At 35.4% G+C, this 24302-nt stretch overlaps 1 protein-coding gene across 1 annotated transcript; it reads left to right on the forward strand.

The window, feature by feature from the left end:
- Nucleotides 1-2134: 2134 nt before the first annotated feature.
- On the forward strand, nucleotides 2135-2936 carry LOC117780880. The gene has a single exon (XM_034617560.1). The coding sequence runs from the start codon at nucleotides 2261-2263 to the stop codon at nucleotides 2876-2878; it is 618 nt and encodes a 205-aa protein (XP_034473451.1). The 5' UTR covers nucleotides 2135-2260; the 3' UTR covers nucleotides 2879-2936.
- Nucleotides 2937-24302: the final 21366 nt, after the last annotated feature.

Consider the following 24302-nt stretch of genomic DNA (forward strand, 5'->3'; position numbering starts at 1 on the left):
ACAACAAAACTTAAGTAGCGACCATAACGAGGGGCTAAGTGTATTTTACTTGCAGGTACGCCAGCTATAATGACGTCAAACTTGGCAGGACTTTTCTCATATTGTTGCCGTTACCTTACTCTTCCTTTCTCATACTTTTCCCTATTCCTTTCACTATGATAATGATAATGATGATAATGGACGCGAGAACCAGGTACAGGAGCTGCCCTGCTGATGACTTGCAGCTACTCCAAGCGCGCTAATCTTAATTACTTTTGTTTAATTACTTTGACGTTTCGCCCCACTCCATCCCTTTGCGATGCCACGCCCCCCTTTTGGCATTGTTACAGCACGCCCGTGTGACGCCTGAAGCTATGCAACGGCTTTTCTTCCTTTAAAATAAATAATGTTTACTTATTATTTTGGGGGCGCAAAGTTTACGCAGTTAACAAAAGCTTTGTGTACCTTTTTTTTCGTTCCTCGGACCGGAAAAACCAAAACCGTTAGACAAATAAAGGCAACATGCTCTTAGGCTCTTTCCAGCCTCCCATATAAAAATATGAATATTTTCTTACCATTTTTTGTTTTGCAAACTAATTTAGTGATTAAAATCTGGGCAGCAGCTGCCACTGCGCACGTCAGTCGCCAGAGGGCGCCACCTTGCAACCGCCTCCCTCCGTCCAATTAACATAATAATGTTGATTTTTATTGCATGCTTAAAAGTTTTGTCATTGACTTGGTCAATGCATTTGCCATCTCTTAATTGAGGTGTTGCCTCTTTTCTGACCTTTTACCAACATTTTATTATAATTTAAAGTGCCTCCTTTAATTTAGTTCCTACGACTATGACTGTAACATTGCCTTCATTTCAGTTTTATATGGGCTATAAAATTGCTTGATTGCTCACTAAGCGCCACAAAGTTTGCACTTAAATTTCTCTACTAGCACAAATACCACAAATTATTTATGATGCCAATGAAAATCTAAAACACAAGCTGGCCACATAGAAATTCCCCACGAAAACGAGCAAACGAGCAGCATCAGAAACTAACCAAGAAAATTGACCGAATTCCAAAATTAAAATGCTCTGCTTGAAATGTTTGGCAAGGAATGCAAAAATACCACATAAACTTGGGATTTATAAGGCTATTCATTGAAGATTCTTAGTATTTTGTATAAACTAGTATAAACTAGAAATGGTCCATAGCCATCAATTTTGTAATAAAATTATTGATGACTTTTATGTTAGACTTTTATGTTCAATTTTATAAAGGTACTTTATATGACGGCTTAGTTTTCAACCGATCGCATTATTACGATGTTAACCTTTTTTTTATAAATTTTCTGATAAGACAAAGGTTTAAATATGAAAAATATAAATGGAAAATATCTTAGTTAATTTCTTTCTTAGTTATATAATAAATATACATGTTTGTATAATATTTTAAATACCGGTCGTTGTTCCTATTGATATTTATAAGATTGAAGAAGAAATTGTCCAAATTTGACATATGAATATTGAGTAAAATTTATATTTTTAAGCAGCTACTTGCAATAGTATTAGAATCATACAATTTTTTTGAATACTATTTTAATTTCCTTCCTACTCCAAAGATAAAGCCCAATTTGAATTTGCCTGCCTTCTCGGTCTCTTGTTAAGTTAAATGTGGATTTATTTTGCAGATTCACATACCCTACATAGTATGTCTCCCCCATACTGAGTGTATCTCAACAACAACTACTCGCATTTCATTTTCCATGGCCCTCAAAAGTATGCTATAAAAAAGGTACCCAAAGGCGGCGGTTGAGTGAGTGAGTCTGCATGTTTGTGCCTGTGTGTGTGTGGGCGTGTTTGTGGTGTTATGCAGAGTCAGTGAAGCGTTAAACTGAGCCCAAAAGTACGCTACACTTTTGCTTTATTCCGACTGTGACTGACTATAACTGTTACTCTGACAGCAACTGAGGCAGCTTCAAAGGCGTTGAAGCATTGTGCGGATGCGTCTGTGTCTAACACTTGATTAGATTTGCCACAATGATAACTCAGAGCACGAACAAAAGAGAAAAGAGAAAAGCGTAGACAAAGTTAATGCGATTTTCGCAACATTTTGCATTTTCTACGTATTTATTTCGCATTTAAATACACAAGCTAAAGAGAGGGCGCTGAGAAGTCTCTCAATTTGCTTAGATTCAACATTTTTGAAATGAAAGCCAAAACTTAGTTAAATTCGAAAAGGAAGAAAAAAGAAAAGTCTACAATTTGACGATATTTTCGCCCAGGAAGATGGTCTCCCCGCGCTCGATTGTGGCCGCATCGCTGATGCAGCTCTGTGGCGTCTCCATTTTCGTAAGTCAACCGCGGGATCAGTGCCCCTTAGCCCCCTCAGTGGCCAGCTGGCTCTTTGTGCTGACCCTGCTGCTGTTGCTGTGGAACTGTGAGCTATTGCCCAAGCGCTACACGAATATCTTTCCATGCATTCACACCTGCGTGGAGCTGCTGGGCACCATCTTCATCTCGGAACTGGCAATACTCATTGGCTGGCATCGGTACGAGCATCTCGTCCATCATCTCAGCCAACGTATCAGCCCAAATTGTCGCTGGTGCGGCTACCTCACCCTCTGTTTGCTTACACTCTTACCCTCGACGATGCTTTTATTTACCTTGGCCCCAACCCAATGGAGGGAATTCGTTGTCCAGCTGGTGGTGAAACTGCCCAGACCGGAGGCTGACGAATGCCTGCTGGAGTGTGCTCGCGAGTTGTCCAATTATGTGAAGGGATTGGTGTGCTTTTGTCAGCTAAGACGCGAGGATCGATTGCGTGCTATACGCTTATTTCAGTTGCAGGCGGAGCGGAGGACACAACGCGAGGAGCGCCGGCAATCAATGGAACTGGAATCGTAAATTGTTTATTGTGGACACAAATTTATGCCAACATCTGTTGTTGTTATCCTGGCTCACATTCACGTTGTTTGCTTCTTGCTTTCTGTGGGACTTTTGGGATTCCATTCTTCTTTTTTTCTTTATCAACTTTTCGCTGTTTGTTTTTAATTTTTTGCTCGAGCTGGCTTCTCTTCATCTCTCCCTCTCTCTCTTTCTCTCTTGCTCTTTTGTTGGTCATTTTAATTTTCATTTTCGTTTGCTGTCGTTGCCATGTTAGCCGCAATTGATTTGCCGTAAATTGTATTTTTAATCTGTCGACAGTTTCGACATTGTTGCCTTCAAGTCTCTCGATTTTGTTGTTACTGCCCTTCTTGTTGTTGTTATCTTAGCTCTTGTTTATCTCATTCCATTTTTCAACTATTCTATTTTTTTTGGGTGGCCTTAATGAGTTTGCCAGCGTTCTATTTATTTATTAGCTAACACACTGCACAAAGCTAGGCAAATTGTGGGCGATGTGTAAAATACTTTCATACCAATTTCGACAACTAAACGACTTAAATTACTAAACAGTATAAGATATAAATAATATTTAAGTGCATTCGCAAATCGATAGAAATTGTGTAGTTGTGCGAGCTGAACTTCATTAATTTTAGCTATTTAACTTAAGCTAACAGATATATAAATATGCTTGTAGAACTGCATTAACAAAATTTTTATAAAAATTAAAAGATTCTGATATATAAAATTAAAAAATTCTTTCAACTCCATATTAAAATAGTAATAAACTTAAACTTCCATCATCTTTTAAATAAGACATACCCATTTATATGATAATGCTGTTTCTCAATAATAAAAAGGTGAAAGCGATTTTAAAAACTTAGTTGTGTAGAGGGAGACATACGAAAACATACCTTTATTTATTTGTAGATTTAAGTGCAATCGATTAAATTGCAAATTGGGCAAAAGCAGACATCAAATAGCGATATAAAAACAATACTGTCTCACATTATATTTTTAGGAGTTTCTGTAGAAATGAGAACACAAAAATGATTGGCAGTTGGGTAAATCGAATTAATGTCACTCATACGCGCCGTGTGCCAGTTTCGTTGTTGTTTTGTCGTTGCCTCTGTTGAGTAATTGAATTTGTGTTTGTGTTGATTTGATGTAACCTGCTGGATGCAGAAGTAGAAGTGAGAACAGTACATTTAATATATCAACTCAGCCTAGCTCACAACATAAGCAACGTACATACCTACATATTTCCCCAGTCAGTCGTCGTTGTCGCCGTGTCAAATCCGAATGGTACAAGCAAACTACAAGGGAGAACTTCGGGTAGAAGGATGGTGTAGGTTGGCATTCCATCAGGAAGTGTGTGTTTCTTTTTGTCTTAAGACATTTATTTCATTGTTTGTATTTCGTTGGGAATTTGATTAGCTGCATCCTCCTGCTTCAATTCTCTTGTGTGCAACATGGCGTATACTTTATGCAAAATATTGTTAGCTTCACGAGCAGCAGAGTGTTGCATATCACACAACTTTTTATGGAAAATAGATGTTCGTACCTTGTATATGTGCTACAACTTGTTGTGCAAATAAATACTTACTTTACGTTTGTTGTAAACCTGAATATGAATAGGAATTTGGAAATGAAAAAGCTAATTTGATAGACGATATTTAAACCATATATTTTTAAAATATTATTCTTAAAACAAACAATGATGTTGAGAGTTATTATCTTACTAATATTTTGAATAAGATACATATATATTATTAATAGTTAGGGGAAACAGAAAAGGTTTTAACAGGTGAATAAAAGTAAAAGGCACACAATGAATAACTTATTTTAAAACTTCCAATACATTACATAGATTGTAAATGAATACGATAGTTGATGAAAGTATTTATAGAATGGCTTGAAATATTATAAATAAACCACCTAAGCTTATAACCATCTTTACTTTTTAAAGTCCATAGAAAACTTACTATATAACTGGTCTGGTCGAATTCCAGGCACTAAAAAAGCATTGCAATTTGAGCAATGGCACTTATGGAATATTTCAGTTTTCATTCCACGTCTTCTTCCCCTGACTTATATTCCTATGCTGCATTTTCCGAGCAACAAAGATCTGTCCACTTGATTTCCACTTATTTTGCTTATTTTTGTCATTTCTCTCAAACTCGAGTTGTTGTTATTGTTGTGGCCACTTGAGTTGCTTTTATTTTATTGAAGATTTGTATCAAAATGTCAACAGCATCGTATGTCAACAACAAAAATAACAGAAACGAAAAGAAGTTGGTCTTTTGATGTGGATTGCGCAGTTGTCTCAAGTCTCCCACTTTTTCCCTTTGCTTTTCTTTTTGTTCTTTTTTTATACTCTCCTCTTATTTTTTCGCTTTAGAGCAAATAAAATGTTTACTTAAAAAATTGCAGACATGCATTGCTGCTTGAAACTTTCAAATGTGCATTTCTGGTGCTGCTCTCGCATTTGGGTGTTTTGTTACCAGGAATTTACTGCAGTCACGACTACGCCCTGACACAAATACATTTAAGAATGTGCCAACATATGTTTCAAGGCTTGTATGGAGTCTTCAGAGTGGGCTAAGCACATATATTTTCGGGTAACAGCGTTGACAGAAGCCTAGTACGTTGCCAGTTGCACTTGGATCACTGATATGGGGTGGTAAATCTGTAGAGATAATCTAAAATGCAATATATAACTGTTAGAGTAAATTAAAAGTCATGTGACATATGTTAACTACGATCGCTACGATGGGATTCTGTTGAAAGCTGCGGGATATATAGTAATTAAAAAGAATATATACAAACTATGATATTTGGTAAGTATAGGAAATGTGTGAATCAATGGTATATAAAACAATTATATAGAAATTTTATTGAGAAAAGTAATGTATATTATAGAATAGATTTTAGGCACAGAAAACTGATATATTATAGAGAGTTAAACTATCGACTGAATATATATAAATTTTAAAGCTATCAATTTATTATGAATTAATGGACTAAAGCAGAGTTACCAGTAAACAACTCATAAACCTCATAAACTTTTATTCTTAGTGTGTCAAATGGATGAATTGCAACTTATAGAAAGGAATTTTACAAATGCCAATTTACGAGCAAATGATTTTATTGTTAGAGGCTAAAAATACGAACACAAGCAAAATAAAACCACTATTATTATTATCATTTAACTTTTAACTAGAACACATTGACTTCGTTTTTACAAAACGGACTTTAAATGTTGTTTAATTCTTTTTTCTTATGTTTCCGGTTTTTGTGGTCAAGCATCTGCAGCACAACACGATACGACAGGTTGCACAACAGGAGACAACAGCAGCAACAACAACAACAACAACTATGGCAAGCAACAATCAAGTTTGAGCAAAAAGTAAAAGGAGACTAACAAACAGTTGTTAGCCAATTTAGTAAATGTCCATAGTGTGTAGTAGTGTGTTGAGCTCGTTTGCCGCTTTGTGTACTTTTTGTGTTTCGTATTGAATAACAAATTATTTGTGGCATATGTTAAGGGGCCTTAACACAACTTTCAGCTACAAAAACAACAGCAACAACAACTATGATGAAATCATGCAGAACACAAATGGGATAAATGTTAAATGGTCAGTTAACATTGAATGGCCGGACAGTCCGTCAACTTGTGTGGTCAAAAAGTTAACTAAATTGTGGAATAGCTAAATAGGTCTGACATTGTTTTGGTAGGATAGTCAAGAGTTGGTGATGAACTGTTGCTTAAATTCACATCTAAATGTTGCTTCACTTCGGTAAAAGCAATTCCACAAACTTGAATTGATGAGTGTTTTCGGTTTTTGTGTTAGAAATCGCTAGTTTCGGTTTGCCCAACGCCTGTCACGCTTGCGGGGATTAGCAAAATTCTCTGCCCCTCTTCCTTTCTCTCCCTCCTTCTCTCTGGTACGTGAGTAATTTTTCAAAGCATCAGTCCATCCACACAAACACACACACACACATAGACAGTCAAAGCATCCATGGATATAGATGACTGCCAATCGTTATGAAGTCAAAAAGAAAAAAAATGAAATGAATGAATGAATCTCGAATAGTTTATACCCTTTAAGTGAATTTGTTTATAAAGTGGTTAATTATGAAGTCCAGAAAGTTGTTAAATTAAAATGAGTATTCAATATTAACAGTATTATAAAGAATATTGGTAAATCTCTGCAAAAAATTAATTTTTTTAATTCTTTTATTATTCAATTTTAATATTTTTTAAGAAAGGCAGTTATGTTCAATAATTCTCTGTGTTTTTAAAGAAAATTTTTGAATACTTTATATATCCTTACCAAGTTCATCAATTATGAAATAACAACGTTCTTAATTTAGCATTATTTTAATCAAAACAGATACCACTTAGATAACGTTATTTTCGTTCTGATCAAAGTATATGTTTTACAATACAAATTTTTGTAATTTATTTGTTATATTATTTTTAGTTTTATTTAATGTTATTGATAATATTTTAAATAATTGTCCAGTTTTTGATATCTTTTAAGGCAGTTTTGCAGCCAAAGAACTGGTATACTTCCTAGTCTCCCTGAATAGGGTATAAACATCGCTCAACATTTTTGAGTGCATTAGGAAAAAGAAGAAAGGAGAGAGAGAAACCATAATACAATTTGTAGGCTTCTCTTCATTAGGATTTTTATTTCTTTTTTGCCAGCGATAAAAAAAATTTATTGCCGCAAGTTCAAACAATTTTGCCGTGTAATATTTTTTTTTTTATTTTTGGCCGAATTGGCATGCTTGCTGCATTTTCAATTGCATTTAATATACATTTTGGGTGTGGGTAATTTTTCTCACTGTGCGCTTTCCAATTTGCCGAAAAGTTCACTAAAATGGGGGAAAAGCATTTAATTTTCACATGACTTCGTTGAACTTCAGCGGCATGTTGCTGATTTAGATGACACAGTTGAATTCCCACTGGGTTGGAGGTAATTAGACCTGGTTAATTATCTCTAATTACGCTAGTCGAAATGGTGCGCTTGCCAAGTTGATGACGATTGTAAATCAACGGGAACTACGTAGAGATCCACACGATACTAATGGAGGGACTTGAAACTAATGAAAATCAACTGAAATTGGATAAAGAGTATGTTCACAATAAATTGAAGTTATGTCTTTACTATGAGAAATTCTAAAAAGTGTCAGCTAAAAAACTGAAATTATGACTTTAACATAAGAAATTTCTAAAAAGTGTCAGCTATTATTTCTTAATAGAAATAAATAAATAAAGTACTTTAATATATATTGAAATAAGTAACGGGTATTCTATGGTAGGGATCTTGACTATAGCCTATCCGACTTATTTTTTATTTAAAATATATCCCTATTAAATATATCACTTGCATTATGTTATTATAATAAACAGCATTTAAGACTCTGAATCAAAAAAAAAAATAGAAAATAAAACGCTTGACAAATAATTAATTCCAATCATCTGAAAAGAGTATTTTGTCACTATTTTGTCACAAGCCTAAGGTTGATATTTATTAATTGTTTTATTTGTATTATAATTAGAATTTATTATTTTGTACATATTGTATACATTTTTGTAAATTTAATAAAAAGATTTAATTTAGCTGCTAAAAGCAGTTCCACAATTAAAGCAAAAATTTTATAGGTACTACTGCTAATAATACCAGAGCGATTCTCGCTATTGCAGAGGTCACTATTACAGTAAAAGCGGTGAAGGTGAAAAAAGGCGAAGGTGTTATTATATTTGTTATTGAAGGTAGTGTTTCGTTACTTCGCCTGCATACGAAACAAATAGAAACAATTAAAATGCTTAACCAGAAAACTCTTAGTTTGTGACTCACCTGCATAAAATATATAACTTATGTTCATGCATCCAAACAATTTACTGCTACTAGTTTGAGGCACATTGTCATAAATCATGCTCAACGATGAGCTCGTCTTTTGCGCGGTTTTATCATTGCACTCGTCTATCGCGGGTTCCCTGCAAGATTCTGGTAACATTGCAGAGAGTTGGCTAAATAAATGTGAGAAACTGTTAGCCATGTCCTGATCTTATACACTTAATTTAAGTTCTCACCTGACTGCAGACTCGGAAAAATCACAAGCACCAAAGCTATAATTACTTTCTTGCAAACTTTAATTACTCGACGGTTGCCATAGCTACTGAGTATTTGAACTCAATCTGAACTGAATTGGTTAACACAAAATTTACAAGATTCAAGATTTTACAAAAAAGTGTAAGAAAACCAAAAAATAATTATTTTTTTTTAATTTTTATGTGTTATTTAAAACGAAAATCTCGACTTTCATGTACGGATTTGAACCGACTGACTGTTTATTTGTTGTATTTTTCGAAATTAGCTGTTTCGAGTTTCCTATTCTGATTTCCAAAACTAGTACTTACATTCAGCCAATCCTGATTAATTTCGCGTCCTCGCGAAATTTAATTTCTAAACTGTTTTTATTATCATTAAACCATTATCAGGGTCAAAATAAAATTTTAATTGTAATGACCAAATAAAGAAAGCTAAACACTTACTGTCGTCTGTGAAATCTCTAAAGTAGTCAAAGAATCTACATTTTATTTGTTATTTTGATGTTATTGTTATTTTGTTTATACATACATATCTGTCTGTTAAGAAACTGTAATGCCAACAAGCTAAAAACAGACTCGGAGTAAGTAAATTTATTGCTTCCTCCATTCAAATAATACGCATGTAAACAATTTTTTCAGATTTATTTAAAGCCTCTTTTGAATATAATAAGCAACATTTACATATATTGTTTAATGAACAAACTTTCCACTAGGCAGATCCAATAACAACCACAAGTTCCTTTGCAAGTCGCAGCATGCTCCGTCCAGGTCCGGATCCCAACTGAACTTTTATTGGGTGTTGCCGTTACTTTTATAAGCCTTGCATAGCCAATAAGAAAAGCGCGTTGAATTTCTAAATTGCACGGGATTGGCGTGAGTGCAATTTGGGGTTGGTGAGAGCGAAAGTTTAAGGACTGTAAGGGAAAGCTTTATCACAAAGTTTGTAAGCTTAACATGAAAAGAGCTTTACAAAGGGATAAATTTACCATTATTTTGTGGGTAATTTCTGACAAAGCTTTAATGTTAGTTGTCTGTTCGTTAGCAGTAACAGTGGGGTAATTGCATAGCAGCTACATTGAAGAGAGTTTTTGCTTTTAATTAACAGCGATGTTTCTTTAACAGTCCGTTGGGGAAGTCTTCTAACATAACATTTAAAGAGTTTTATACTAGTGGAGAAGTTAGATTAACATAACAGCTTAAGAGACTTTAACCGTGGTTTTACGTATGTTACCGAATTTAACATCCCCATAAAATATGGCTAAAAAATTCTCAGTTAAGCTGAAATACCAAATGCCGCACAGGACGCTGCTGCGAAAAAGAAGTTAACCCAGTAACCAAGACTAGACACATTATCTGGTTCATTAATTTCTTATTCATTCATAGTGAAAAAACAATTATTTTTTTTTTGCAACTTCTTTTGTGTTTTTTTAAATTATTAAAAATTTAAAAAAATAAACAAATAAATCCAATACTCCCGGCTTAATATTATTATTGTTACTTCAATATAATTTTTGTTTTAAGCTATAATTATTATTAAGCTATTTTAAATATTAATTTAAATCATTTTTCTTATTTACAGTTTTGCTGTCAATCAAATAATTACTCATTTTACAATTATTGAATCTTTAAACTTTTAAGAAACTTTTAATGCGTACGTATATGATCACGAAATGTCATATATACATATATCTTTTGGTTGTTGTTGATTCGCTTGGCTTTTGTGGTTGAAACAAATTAAGTGGAATTAATGCGCGTACCTCTGACTTTTCACCTGTGCAACCGCACAGAGAAAAACATTTACAAACATACACAGATGTATATGTACATTATACATACATAGACATTTATGATTTTCGAAAGGACCAAAAGGACTGGCAAGCCTTTGCGAAATGCGTTATTCCTTTCCTGCTTTTGACATTTGAGTTCTTCTCGTGTGCATTAAATATTCAACACTGGGAGAAGGCCGAGCATATTTATTGAATAGATATACTCTCACATGTACATTGTACACACAAGGATATCTACATATATAGATTTATGAAAAAGCGTTCAATTTGATATTCGTATGTGTGTTAAAAGCAGCTTAAAATAATTAAAATGAAGTAAAAATGCAACTTTTGCATTCAAAAGATTACAACAAAAATTGGTAAAAATATGAACTCACCTTCCACTTTCATATCCACACTCCGCTCTCCGTTGCCTGCTGTCTCTGACATACCTCAGAAAAACTCAGTCCCTGGCATTATAGAGCTACTTGTTATTTGTTGTATATGGCCAAAGAGCAAAAAAGTACACAAAAAGGCAAAAACTTTGTGCCAGACGCTCCACTTGAAGTGCCCGCCTCGGCTTGGGCCCTTTGGCCCAAGTGGGAAGCGTCCTTTCAAGTGGATTCCATTGGGGATTCAGCCAGGAGCTCGAACCACGTGCAAATGCTGCTAGCACAGTTAGAAAATACATTTCTCTTAGAAACTTTTTTTTATACAAACAACCAGGCAAATATTTTTATAATTTCCTTTTTATAGAAATTTGCATTTTGGTGCTTGCCATTTCCGCTTTGCCACTTTACCATTTCCGGTTTTGACGTGCCATAATTGCGTGTCCTCTGCTTGAATTCCAATTGTGTATGAGTATGTGAGGTCTAATACGATTTTGCTTGATTTTCAATTGATGTCAAATAAATTAAGCATTTTCAATGTGCTTAGTATTCGGTTGAGCAAATCATTTACATGTATTATTTAATTATTTTAATTGGATGAGGAATTTTTGCAACTGCTATAAAAAATTTCGTTTTATTTTTGGAATTTTTTGGAATGAATATCAATAGTCAAAGGCAATAAATAATTGCTTTTAAGCGTTATCACAAAATTTATTTCACTTTATATCTGGCTTTAGTTTAACTTCGTATAACAATTTTAATTTATATAAAAAATAATCAATTCATTTAAGCCATCAATTCACTTAATCTATAATTAACGAATTTTAAATACATAATTGTGTCTATAATTTAGGTATTCGAAATTTTATTTTACATATTAAAATGATTATCTTTTGAGCATTGTAAATCAGTTAAATTAAAATCTACTAAAATTACTCAATTTGTTTGTTTATACAATATTTCTCGTTTTTTATACAGAGCTTTATTGAAAATAATATACTTTAAATGGTATTTAATTTTTGTTTGTATTATTAAAACATAATAATCAATTATAAACCTGTATTATTTTGTATAATTACCTCACATTATAGCGACTGAGACTACAATACAAATTGATTTTACACTCGTTTACGAGTTTATTCATTTATTCAAGGCTTTAATATTTTAATTGGCAACAATAAGGGTAATTAACATTTAAAATTATCAAGCAACATAAATTGTTTGATAGTCATAAATATAAATGGCAAGACGAGCCAAGAATGAGAGACTGAGAGAGAGAGAGAGAGAGAGAGAGAGAGAGAGAGAGAGAGAGAAAAGTGACACACAGACACACTCGCATAAATTGAAAAGGACAATAAGGACAGAGTGCTTGTTTCCCAGACTCAATGTCGATTGTATTCCAGGACATCTGACGGCGGCTCGTGTAAAACAAATATATCACACCGAGCAAAAGGCATAAATGTTGCATAATTTAAATAAAATTGCATTAATATGTTCTTGAAAAGGACGAACAGGACACACACATAACTGCAAGCTGCGGCAACAGTCGCGTTGCCTGTGACTGGGCACAGTTCCAGACTCCACGAGCTCCACAGACTCCACAGAAGCCTGGCTGGGGCCATAACTCATCTTAGCCACACAAACATACCCAAACAGGGTACTCACACACACACAGACACACACACAGACATTCGCCCAAGCACTCATTCTGCAAATTCACACCAAAATCAAAAAGCAATAATGATACTCGAAAAGTGAACAAGCAGAGTCTTCCTTCCACACTCGGTGTATAGTATGTGGCATGCAACGCAGCGGAGTGGCAAGCTGAGCGTAGTGAACATCTCCCTATTTAAGTGGGTCGACTATCGCTGACTTTTGCTGTGCACAAGTTCTGTAGTATTTGTCGTTATAAATTTGACATCAATTGGCGCAGCATGTGACTAGCAAAGGACAAAGCTCAACTGGGCAACTGGGCAAGGTTTGTGGCATGCATATTGAAGGTGGGACAATAAAACGTGTATGTGCAATATTTTTGAGTGCATTCAGTTTCGATCGCACGCACCTTGTCTACAACCAAGTCTATTCGGCCGCTGTCCAACTCATCATCAGACTCATCTTCCACATCTGATGAATAAGTTAAAAGATGAAAAATTACTTTTTCTGCATAATTGTTTTATGTATGTCAAATACGCTGATAAAAAAAATGTTCTTAACTCTAGATTTTGGTCTCAAAAGAATTTTGGTCAAAAAAATGCGACGAGAACATCAAATTCTTGATTTAAGAAAACACATCTTGGTTTTAATAATATTTCAAATAAGACGAAGCTCTTTTTTTAAGTATAAATGTTATAGAAATTAAAATAAAAATATTAAAAATAAATTTTTATCTTTTTTTATTTATATAGATTTTATTTTGTCTTGGTAATGATTTTATATATGTTATTTCAATTTTCTACGAGTGCGATTCGAACCAGCACCTACTGCTTCACAGCTGAAGCGGTTTCTCTAACCAGATCGCAACGGGGCCACTATTTGTTCCATATAAAATAGTACATATTTAAAATTTCCTTACAATCTAAGATTTTTATTCTTGCATTAAGAGCTTTGATTTATTAGATTAATATTTTTAAAATTAATAAGATGGTCTTAAAATGTTCTTATTATAAGAACAAATTATATAAGATGAATGTTCTTGATTTTCGAAGTTGGTCTTTTCTTTAGTGTATAAGAATCAGCTGCAAAACAAATTGTGTAATTATTTATGATTTTTACACGTATATTCGATATTTTCGCACTAAACTACCATTGGAGAATGCAACTATACTTACAAATATTTTTGTGCACCAATTTAAAGACTTTAGTTATATAAATTGATTGGCTAAAAATCATGCATTTAACTGAGAAAAAGGAAGCTCTGAAATAAGGCGAGAAAATTGTTCAAATGCTAAAACAACGCGGAAAAATTATAATGAGATAAAGCTAGCTTTTTAAGCTTTCAGAGTTGCTTCTGACCTATTATAACAGTATCATAGATTTGAGATTCGAGCATTAAAAGTGGTATGGGTGTAATTTATAAAAATACCAGACAAAAAACCATTTTTCGGTTTGTTAAAATTTCTGGATTTCACCTGATAAAAATGGTTCAGCTTAGAAGGTATTTGACCGACAAAAAAATAGGTGGAAATTGAACGTGTACTATTATCATTAAATTGTAGTGTTCACACGAAAGGTTTTCTGATGAGAGCTTTAGGAATATTTAATATATTTATTTATTCGCCAAATATGCATGTACTTAGCTGGAGTTAAACTTAGCTAAAACCGTGTTTTTTAACAATGCTGTTGAAAGCAAATAACGCAGAGCTTTAGCAGGTTGAAGTCTTGGCTATAACTTTGTTGGAGTGTTAACATCAAGCAGATTATGTTAATTACAGAAATACTTACTGCAATAAGCAGTGTACAACTTACAAAATTTCCACTGCTTTCTCGGGATTGGCTGCGGAACTGAACGAAACAATGTTTACTTTTGTTAAACAGCTTTTCGAACTTCGTTCAAAAAAATGTTACCTTCAAATTGTAATAGCAATATATATTTTGATTTTTATAGTAAACTTTAACTATCTAAAAAGTGCTTAATAATATTAGTAACAGTCACTTTGCTTATACTACTAGGTTAATTTTCATTTGACAGCTTTCCATATAAATCAACTAAGTTGCAGGACAACTTATTGCAAAGTTCAGACCGTTGCAGCCTTTTCATGCACATCAAGCTTGCAGCGAACTAATGACGTGTGAAATGCATCCTGTAAGCTGATGCTAATGTTGTCTACGGCAACAGGCAAGACGGAGCTGTCTTGGCCACTTACCCCATTTCTGCAACAACAACAACGCCACAGTGCCCACATCCCTATAAGTGGCCCAACCACTTTTTCAATTTTACGCGACTCGCCAGAGGACATAAACAAAAGTGCAAGCGTTTCATGTCGGCGCATTGGAAACGACTCCTCCAGGGGGAACTCAGGTGTACAGTTGGGACTGGGGCAGATTGTAGAGGGAGTTGGGCTTTCAAATAGACACGCCAACGGCAGTGGCAACTTCCTCGGCGTCAACCCCAATTTGAAATGCGCGTCACGTTTTCAGCTACTTTTTGGGGCGACAGGCGGCAGAAGCTTGACGCGAATCGCGTGCAGACAAAACCCTAAAACGGGCACGTGTGTGCATGTGCATGCCACGCCCCCTTTCCACAAGCACCTCCCCCGCACCGCTGTCGACATTTTCAAGTGCATTTTTAAATTGCAAATCATTTTTTATAATAATGTGCACCATTTATAGCCGTTAGACCCACTTGACGGGTTATTATTTAATCAGCCAATTCTATTTACCAAACTACAGTATACGCTGGCTAAAAGAGTCAACACTGCGTACCCTTGGAAATCATTTGCCTACTCTTCTAATTAAATTGCGAACTAATTGTCTTGGCAAACTCTTGACATAAATTGTTCATTTTTACGGCTACCTGTAAGTGGAATTCTTTTCATGCAGGCAAAACTGAAGCTAATTACGTTTATTGCACTGACACATAATAACAATTGGCGCATTTTATTGTTTACTTTATTTCAAAAGTTATTCCCCTAACTCGCCCCTTTATCAGAGTCTTTGTTTTTACAGGGTTTCTATCTTTTTTTTTTTGGCACAACGTGGGGAAAACTTTTCGCATTTGGCCGACAATTTCATGTGGAGTTTATTTTTTTTGTTCAACAAATTTATGCTGACAGCTGTAAAAATTATGCAAATTTTGTTTGCCTTCAAAATTAGTGCAGACTTTTAGGCGTTTTATGGCCTGAAAACTGGGTCTCACATTACGAAATATTTTATAAATACATAAAATCAAATGATAAATGGGGATTCTATGCACTACTACATTTTAAAATTTTCTGCTCAGTAAGAGAAACTCGAAATTTGTTGTGGTACTTTTAATGAAAGCAAATATGTATTTAATTAAGATGGAAAAACCAAAAGATAATAATTTTCTTAAATTACAATTTAGTTTTCCTTTTTAATCGATGAGAATATTATAATAATGTTCATTTTTTATAAAATTTTTTTTTTATCCTAATTAAATGGAAATACTTACACTAAAATCTTGAGGTGGCTAATTTTTAAGTAGCTTAAAAGAAACCTCTCTAATAACTGTTACCTGACCTTTTTACTTTTTATACTGCCTTCTATCAATATCTATGAGAATAATACACTTTATTTAAACACGAAAGTCCCCCCTGGGTGCAACTGAAACAATACATCATCATTTACGAAGCTTATAAATTTTATATGAATGTCGAAACCACGTTCAAAGAAAAATACCCTAAAAAAAACACTGCAAATACTTTAAAATCGAGCAGCAATACGAATAGAAGAAACGAAAAGAGAAAACGGGCTCGATTGAAATATAAAAACCACAAAACAAGCCAGCAAAGTGGACTGAGAGGGGGTCCTGTGTCCTGTGCTCTGTGTGTTGGGGTCCTGGGTCATAGGACAACACTAAAAACAGGCAAATTTTATTTGCATGCGGCTTTTCAATTCGTCTAAGAACATAAAACGAGCCAAAGGAACATTGAGGAGCGTTGGGGGAACCCTTTCGATGATGCAAAATAAAGTAAAGCTGTAAAAAAAACGAAAGAAATAGAGCATGTGGAACAAAGAGAGAGAGAGAGAGAGAGAGAGAGAGAGAGAGGAGATAGAGTGAACGGAGGCGCGTCGTCTTAACAATTTCCTGCCAACTTCTGCTTCATTGCATATTTCCGTTTCATACCATGTTTGTCTGTCTGTCTATCTGTCCGCCCGTCTGTTGTGTCTGTCTGTCTGTCTGTCGTATAGCGTCTGGCGGTGAGCACATGAGAACGGAGAACTGAGTAGAGAATTGCGACGACAGCCTCAAAATTTTTTCTTTTACGATTCGCAATTATTTTTGCTCATTTCAGCAGAAGCAAACATGGCCGCAATTCCTTAAGGACAACAAAAGGACCAGACGTTCCCCTCAATGTAGTGGCAACTATGCAGCGAGAAGCGGAAAAGGTAAAGAGCGAGACAGGGAGAGAGAGAGAGCTCTTCCCAGCTGTCCTTCACATTACAATTTACATAAGTTTCCATCCGGCAGTTGATATTTTTCGACTTGCTTGCTTAACTCCTCACTCCCTCTCCCTCCTCATCGGCTTCTCTAACTCCCCTCTCTCATTGTGTGCGTGTTCTCAGTTATTTGTCCGCTTGAGCAAAGTTCTTGAGCATCGCTCTGAGCAGTTTACATGAAAAGCATTTTAACTGCAACGATGCGAACGACATAAATCGACATTGGCAACATTCTCCTGATAACTTCACTCTCAACCCAAACCTGCAACTACTCCGGATGAGGTTGTGGTAGGGAAATCATAGCTCTAAGGACTCACTGCCAATGTTAAACACAAGAAGTTCAATTCCATCTGCATTTGCAGATACTTCTATTGAGTCAGAGCAGCTGTTTTTTCGCTTGTTGTCAAAACAAATGCAAGTATCTTCATTTATGTAGTTGGAGAATTGTCAGAGTCAATCTTTTCGTGGTAAGGAATGGATCTCCTTGGGGATTTACATTACTAAAGTCGTTTCGAATACAAGATTTTTAATGGAATAATACATTGTGTTCAGAGTGTTGAGTATTTACTAATGATATTCGAAAAATAATTAGTAAAATTTATAAAAACACTCAAAAATATGTATGTAGTTATCGAATATATTAAGTTTCTTGGGAAACTTAGAATCAATTTATAAGCAAGATGAATCAATTCATTTGAGGACCCTTTAATTAAATAAACAGTTTTTTTTTTTTAAACAATTTCTGCTCTTTTCAACTTTAAAATGTTATACAAAAGGTGTACAACTTTAACTCTCTTAATTGAACTTTAAGGCACACAAAATCGCATGCATTGAATATTCTACCATTTGGGCAATTGTTTTTTCTTTCTTTTACAAAATTACAAGAGTTGCCATGTGGCAGGTCTGCAGGCTGTCAACATGTGGCGCCTCCAACTCTGTCTTATTTCGTGTGTGTCTTTCTCTCTCTACCCCACTTATTCTCTCACTCCCTCTCGTTCTCTTTGTCGCTCTCGGCTGAGTTCTCCGCAAATTGGCCACGTAAAAAGCACAAAGAACAAAAAATCCCTTTTGCACTGCATTTTCAAATGAAAATATACTAAGTATAAGTAATAATTATTTATTTAATATGCTCGACTAGGAGATACCACGTACTGAATTTTAATTTCTATGAAAATATACTTAATATTCAAGTCATAATTATTTATTTAATATGCTCGACTAGGAGATAGAACCTTTAACAGCACACATTTGTTACATTCGGAAAAAGAAATCAATAAAATTTTTTTTTATTCGCTTATAATAGTTGAAATCAAATTATGAAACTTTTTGTAATGTACACACCCATTTGCTTTTGTGTACGGGGTATTAACGGATAAAGTGGCAAAACATTTGCCTTTCAAGTGCCTTCTCTCTGCTCGTTTCCCATTCGAAATGTTTTCGAACGCGTGCAGAAAATCAAAATAAAACGTTTTTCGTTTCATTTGCAATGAAATTCGCATGTGCTGCCTTTTGTTTTGTTTTCCTATTTCTATTTCTACATCTACATCTATATCTCTGTTTCTGTTACTGTTTTTATTTCAATGTTTGTTTGTCTCTCTGTCTATTTGTTTGTTTGTAGCTGAGACTCAAATCGTTTTCCAATACAAAGAGAGGGACTTTCGATGGGCATTTTCTATGCACACGGCATGTGGGCAATCGACAATCGGCAATCGGCATTTGGCAGTCGGCAGTCGGCAATCAGCGACCCGCTTCCGTGTCCGGGTGTCATTTCCATGTGTTCTATGTGTGTGTGTGTGTGTGTGTGCGTGTGTGGAGGGGTTAACTTGTTTCCGTTTTCAGTTTTATTTCTCGCCCTGAAAATGGCCCTGAATATTTAACTAGCTACAATTGACTATGATTGTTATGTCTGTTGCCCAGTTGCCTCCTCGACATCATCGAATCCACATTTTACAATTATACTGAGAGGGTGGCGAGGGCGGCAGGGGGGAGAGTTTGAGGCAACGAGGTGATTACACGGGTTTTGCCTGCTTTTTCATTTATCAATTTGCTTAACATTTTGCTCCTCTTGAAGGCATTTCTTAGCATTTACTTTGAGTTTCCAAAAGAGAAAAAATTGCAATTTTAACGCATGACGGCGCATTTTCAATGCGCTCCCGAGGCAAACAAGTGCTTCAGATTTCTACTTCTTCTATACTTAGACATCGTCGCGTAATCGAATATAAATTGAATTTTTTACAACAAATGGATTTTGCCAAAGGTTTTTCTTCGAGCTGCTGCTGCTGAGCGGCTGCCTCTTAACTTCATTGAAACGAAATAAGCATCAGGATTAATATATGCATTAAAAAATATAAGCAAAAGTGTAGCATACAAAGCTCTTTCTCAGTTCCTTTCCTCTTTTTTCTTTTACCACTGCAGTTCTAGATTTATTGATGATACTTCCAACAGTTTTTTTGTTATTATTATTGAATATGTTTTGGCAACATCAACACACAACCCACTCAAAATCCAGCTCACATGATTAGTGTGTCTACGCCCCGGCCACGCCCATTAATTTATATTGCTTACACTGCCAAGGAGTTGCTATAATTAAATTCTTTTGGCTCTGGTCCATTTGCGTGACTGTCAATGTCTGTTTAGAGCTCGGAAAGTGGTGGTAATTTATATGCGGAATCTATTCGACTTGGAATTTATTGGGACGGGTCAGGCACACATAAATCACTCTTGATATTATTGTCTCTATTATAAGTTTTGCTATCAATTGGCTAATTTAGCTGATGGTAAACTTAAAAATTATATTATTAATATTAAATTTAAAACCAGCTTAATAAATTTATAACTATACTGAATTCTTTTGAACTTTGTATAGAATATCGACATTTTTTCTGGATAATTTAAAGGGCAAACGTGGGTCTTGAAGCCCGTTCCCTTTGAATTGGTGTTTTCATCTATGATTTTTCTACATCTACTATGAAATTGGCTTCAAGTTTCGCTCGACACGTTTTCACATTTTTTGCACGCATGTTTCTCATTGCCCTCTCCCTCCCTCTCTCCTTTCCCCTTCTTGTGCTGTGCCCTCTCACGTTGTCTAACTGTCTGATTGAATATTTTTTCGTTTTCATTTTTGGCGTTTTTGCTAGCGCTCGCACTTTTTGCGACCGACACTTGAACGCCTTTTTCTATGGCATGTTTTGCACTTTATGCATATTTTTTGCATTTATTGTGGCCAAACATGTAGACGAGGCTGGTTTCCCCTAGCTAAGCCCAGGTCTATCCCGGCTAATGTATGCTCGTCACGTTTAGCCACTTGTGTCCTGCGGGCTCCCTTCCCTTTCCGTCACTTCCCTTGTCGGTGTTTTTGCTTTTGCTGCTGCTCCGTGTCTTCACATTCACTTAGTGCAAGTCTTGGCTAAACCTCTTTTGCATATTGATACGGTTACATGCGAAATCCACTTGGCACCCTTCTCCAGTCTCAACCCCCGCTCACTTGTAATGGAAATTAACAGCAGTTTATGTTGTCCATTGCAAGCACTTCAATTTACCAACCTGGAAACGAATAAAAGCCAATAATACACATGGTATAAATTACTCGCAGGCAAAAGTCGAAAGAATGTGTTAATAAAGATGTATGCAATGTTTTATTTAACAATTAAGTTCGTTTTAAACAAAACCGTAAATTGTACTTGAGATCACGTTAAGTACTTGGCGTAATTGTTTTGATTTGGCGCTGCATAGTTTTGGATGCACTGCTTGAAATAGACTGCTTGAAATGAACTCAGCACGTGTTCAAGTGCATTTTGTCTGCTTGCTACGAAACTAAACAAATTAAAAGCAGCACCCGAAAGTAGGCAACAAAAAGCGTAATTGCAGCTGAATCTGCATTTAAAGCGAAACTGACCAACCCCAACGAAAGGCAATGGCCTAACAGAAATTTTTCATTGAATTTTGTTGCAATTTGTTTGCCCGTCGGCCATAAAAATGCACATAAAAACATAGTCGAACTCCTAGCAATTTCACACAGCACGCAAAGCAATTAAAGCAACGACCCCGCGCTGCATGTGAAAAACTTTTGGCGCCCAAATGGCGCACGAAGGCGCCTCAATGTCAGCTCATTAAAGTTTTAGTGGGCGGTTTTTGCATAGCCTTTTAAGAGTGACGCCAAAACACGCTGGAAAACTGCAGACTAAGAGCGGGACAGACATTTTCCGCTGCCACGCACTCGCCCAAGCACACACACTCACACACCCATACATACCCTCACACATATACAGTAAACTTTCTCAAGCTCATCAAGTAAATGCAAGAGACGAAAACTTTTCTGGCGATAAATCAAATTTTAGCTTGTTAACTCGCCCGTTTAAATTCAGCTGAACATTAGTCCAGGCAAAATGCGAGAGACCTAAAAGAGCGCCCCCAAAGTAGATGCTAGAATTTTATGTAATTTAAGGCATTTCCCGGTAATCGCTGTGGAAAAAGTCTTGGGAAACGCCCAAATACTACGACTGCTTCGTCGCTGACAGCTAATGAAAATATTTGGCTGTTTGACTCCGGTTTGAGAACCTTGAGGTGGGATGAGGTAGATTGGTAATTAGCGTACTGCATATTCAAAGGGTTTACTTTCCGGCAAAGAATGTGGCAAAGGCGAGAATCGGGATAAGAGAGTGGAAAGAGCTTGAAATGAGTTTGCAGAATGTTTGCCAAGCAGAAATGCATAAAAACTTAAGGAAATGCGATTAGTTTGAATTGGAAGGGAGGGAAAAGGCAAGCGATCAAGTTATTAAGCTTATTATGTGTAAAGAAAGAATGTAAGAAGGAAATTATTTACATGATTTTTTTTTTTGTTACATTAAATATCAAGATTTGAAAATTGTTAAGGTTTAATCAGACTAACTGAAAAATATATTGCATAGAAATTAATGTCAAATTATAAAATATCTAAAAATCAAGAATGAACTGGATAATGGAAATGTATCTAGTCGAGGAATTTCATTATTAAAAATAGTTAATAGTTAAACCGAATGTATGAAATTGATTCTTCCGTTTTAACTTGTTCTAAGAATAAGGGCAGCTATACTACAAATAAAAAAGCATTAAGAATTAAGAAAATTATTTTCTTTTAAATATAATATGTTTATATACTTTTGTCAAATCATTTAGTTGCTTAGCTTATAATTTCTCTAAAAAGTTTTTAGTTTCTTTTGTGAGATATTTTTAATGATAGTTTACTTGTAACCTGCTAGGGAATAAATATTTTCAAAAATTTGCATGCACAATGCCCAATGTCCAATGTCATGGTGCTATCTAACACTCTGACATCCATCAAAAGTGTTTGTCCTGTGTGACCAGTCGCAGGTCAACAGCTCATTTCATGTGATTACTAAGAAAACACAACACTGTGGGGGTGGGAGTATTTCTAATCACAACACACAACTCTCACGACCAGGGTCCCCAATCAGCCAGCCCTGGTCGCTTGTTATTGTCATTGTTATCAACAATGTCACTGCAAACAGCAACAAATTTTGCTCCACAGCAACTACAACAACTAAAACAGGGAGGTAGGTGGACAGAGTTAGGGAAGGGGAAATGGAGGAGGATTGGGACATGTCTCATGTGGGCATATGTTAAACATTTTGACACTTTTGCGCACGGTTGAGCCGCCGACGCCTGTGTTGAACTTTGACAATCTAATGGAACTTGATGAGGGTACACTTCCGCTTAAGCACAGCACACACAACAGCAATAACAACTACGACAATAAAAGCAACATCTATTCGTATTGCGAATTTATTTAAATTTAAAAATGCCAACTGCCCAAATTTGTAACAATTTGCAGCTGATGTTGTTGCTGCTGTTGTTGTCGGACAGGTGCAATGTTTAGCGATAATCAACGCACCGAAATCAGCAACTGTCGGGATTTAGTTACATTTGAAGAGGAAGAGCGAAGGGCACTGAATACAAGTGGTGGCAAGAGGAAAATACGTAAGCCAAACCGCATTAGCGGTCGCAACTGAGCTTTGCTGTGGCCTTCTGCGCAGTTAGCGGCAATTTGCAGCTGGAATGAGGAGAGAACGTTAGAATTCTGGACTAACTGGACTGGCAAACTGAAACTTAATTAAGTGTTGGTTGAGGTCCTTTGGGCCAGTTGCGAATGCCATCGAATAGTTTGCACAAATGTTGTTCAGTGGCTGCCGATAAATGTTAACAGTTTTGGTTTTTGCGGATTTGCAGTTGATTTTAGTGGTACGCTAAAGATACGAAATCTGATTGCATAGTTTGTTGTCGAGCGAACGAGTTTTTTTCACACTTAACAAAATCGAATTTTCAACCATTCAATCAAAAATGCAGTAACAACCGCGTTAAGGACATCGTTTTTATGTGAGAGGTTTCAGGTAGTTCCACTTGTAGACTTTCAAAGATCACTTGTAAACGTTATAGATTTAGAATAGTTTTGTTATAAATTTTATGATAATAAATCGTTTAAATTGTAAAAAAAACCTGTATTAAGCAATGTCATAAATTTTATTAATTGGAAAGCGAATTTAAAAACAACTCGTATTAACTTATACAGAAGTACTTATACACTTTTATACTCGTCTTTATAAATATCCATTTATATCAGTTAAGCATCTTTTTATTCAGCCTTTTAAACGTAATTTTATGTTAACAGGATATAATTATGCTTGTAAATACACAGCTCCTGCATACCCGCGAGATATAAAGCCGTCTAATCTTATGTACAACAATTGCGAATGGCATCCCTTGGGATTACGCATTCTATTCGCAGGCTCAGAAGAAGGTCCTCGTCCCCCTGTCAGTTCGCTGTGCTGCCAATTTTCGTTATCGTTTTCAAATTGAAAATTTGCGTAATCACATTTTAAGTGAAAATCGCTTTACAAATGAAATTAAATCGATTTTTCAACTAGACACTTAAAGCGAGAAAATGATAAGAATCGTTGGCAAAAGTTACGCATACGCAGCGTTTGGCATTTACATTATGGATTTTCATATCCGTTTCCGTTTCCACATCCGTTTTAGCAACTTTAAGTCCACTG

This window comes from Drosophila innubila (assembly GCF_004354385.1).
Source record: "Drosophila innubila isolate TH190305 chromosome 2L unlocalized genomic scaffold, UK_Dinn_1.0 4_B_2L, whole genome shotgun sequence".
NCBI lineage: Eukaryota > Metazoa > Arthropoda > Insecta > Diptera > Drosophilidae > Drosophila > Drosophila innubila.

Excerpts from the sequence above, each read along its gene's own strand:
- LOC117780880 (XM_034617560.1), top strand. The coding sequence starts at position 2,261 with ATGGTCTCCCCGCGCTCGATTGTGGCCGCATCGCTGATGCAGCTCTGT.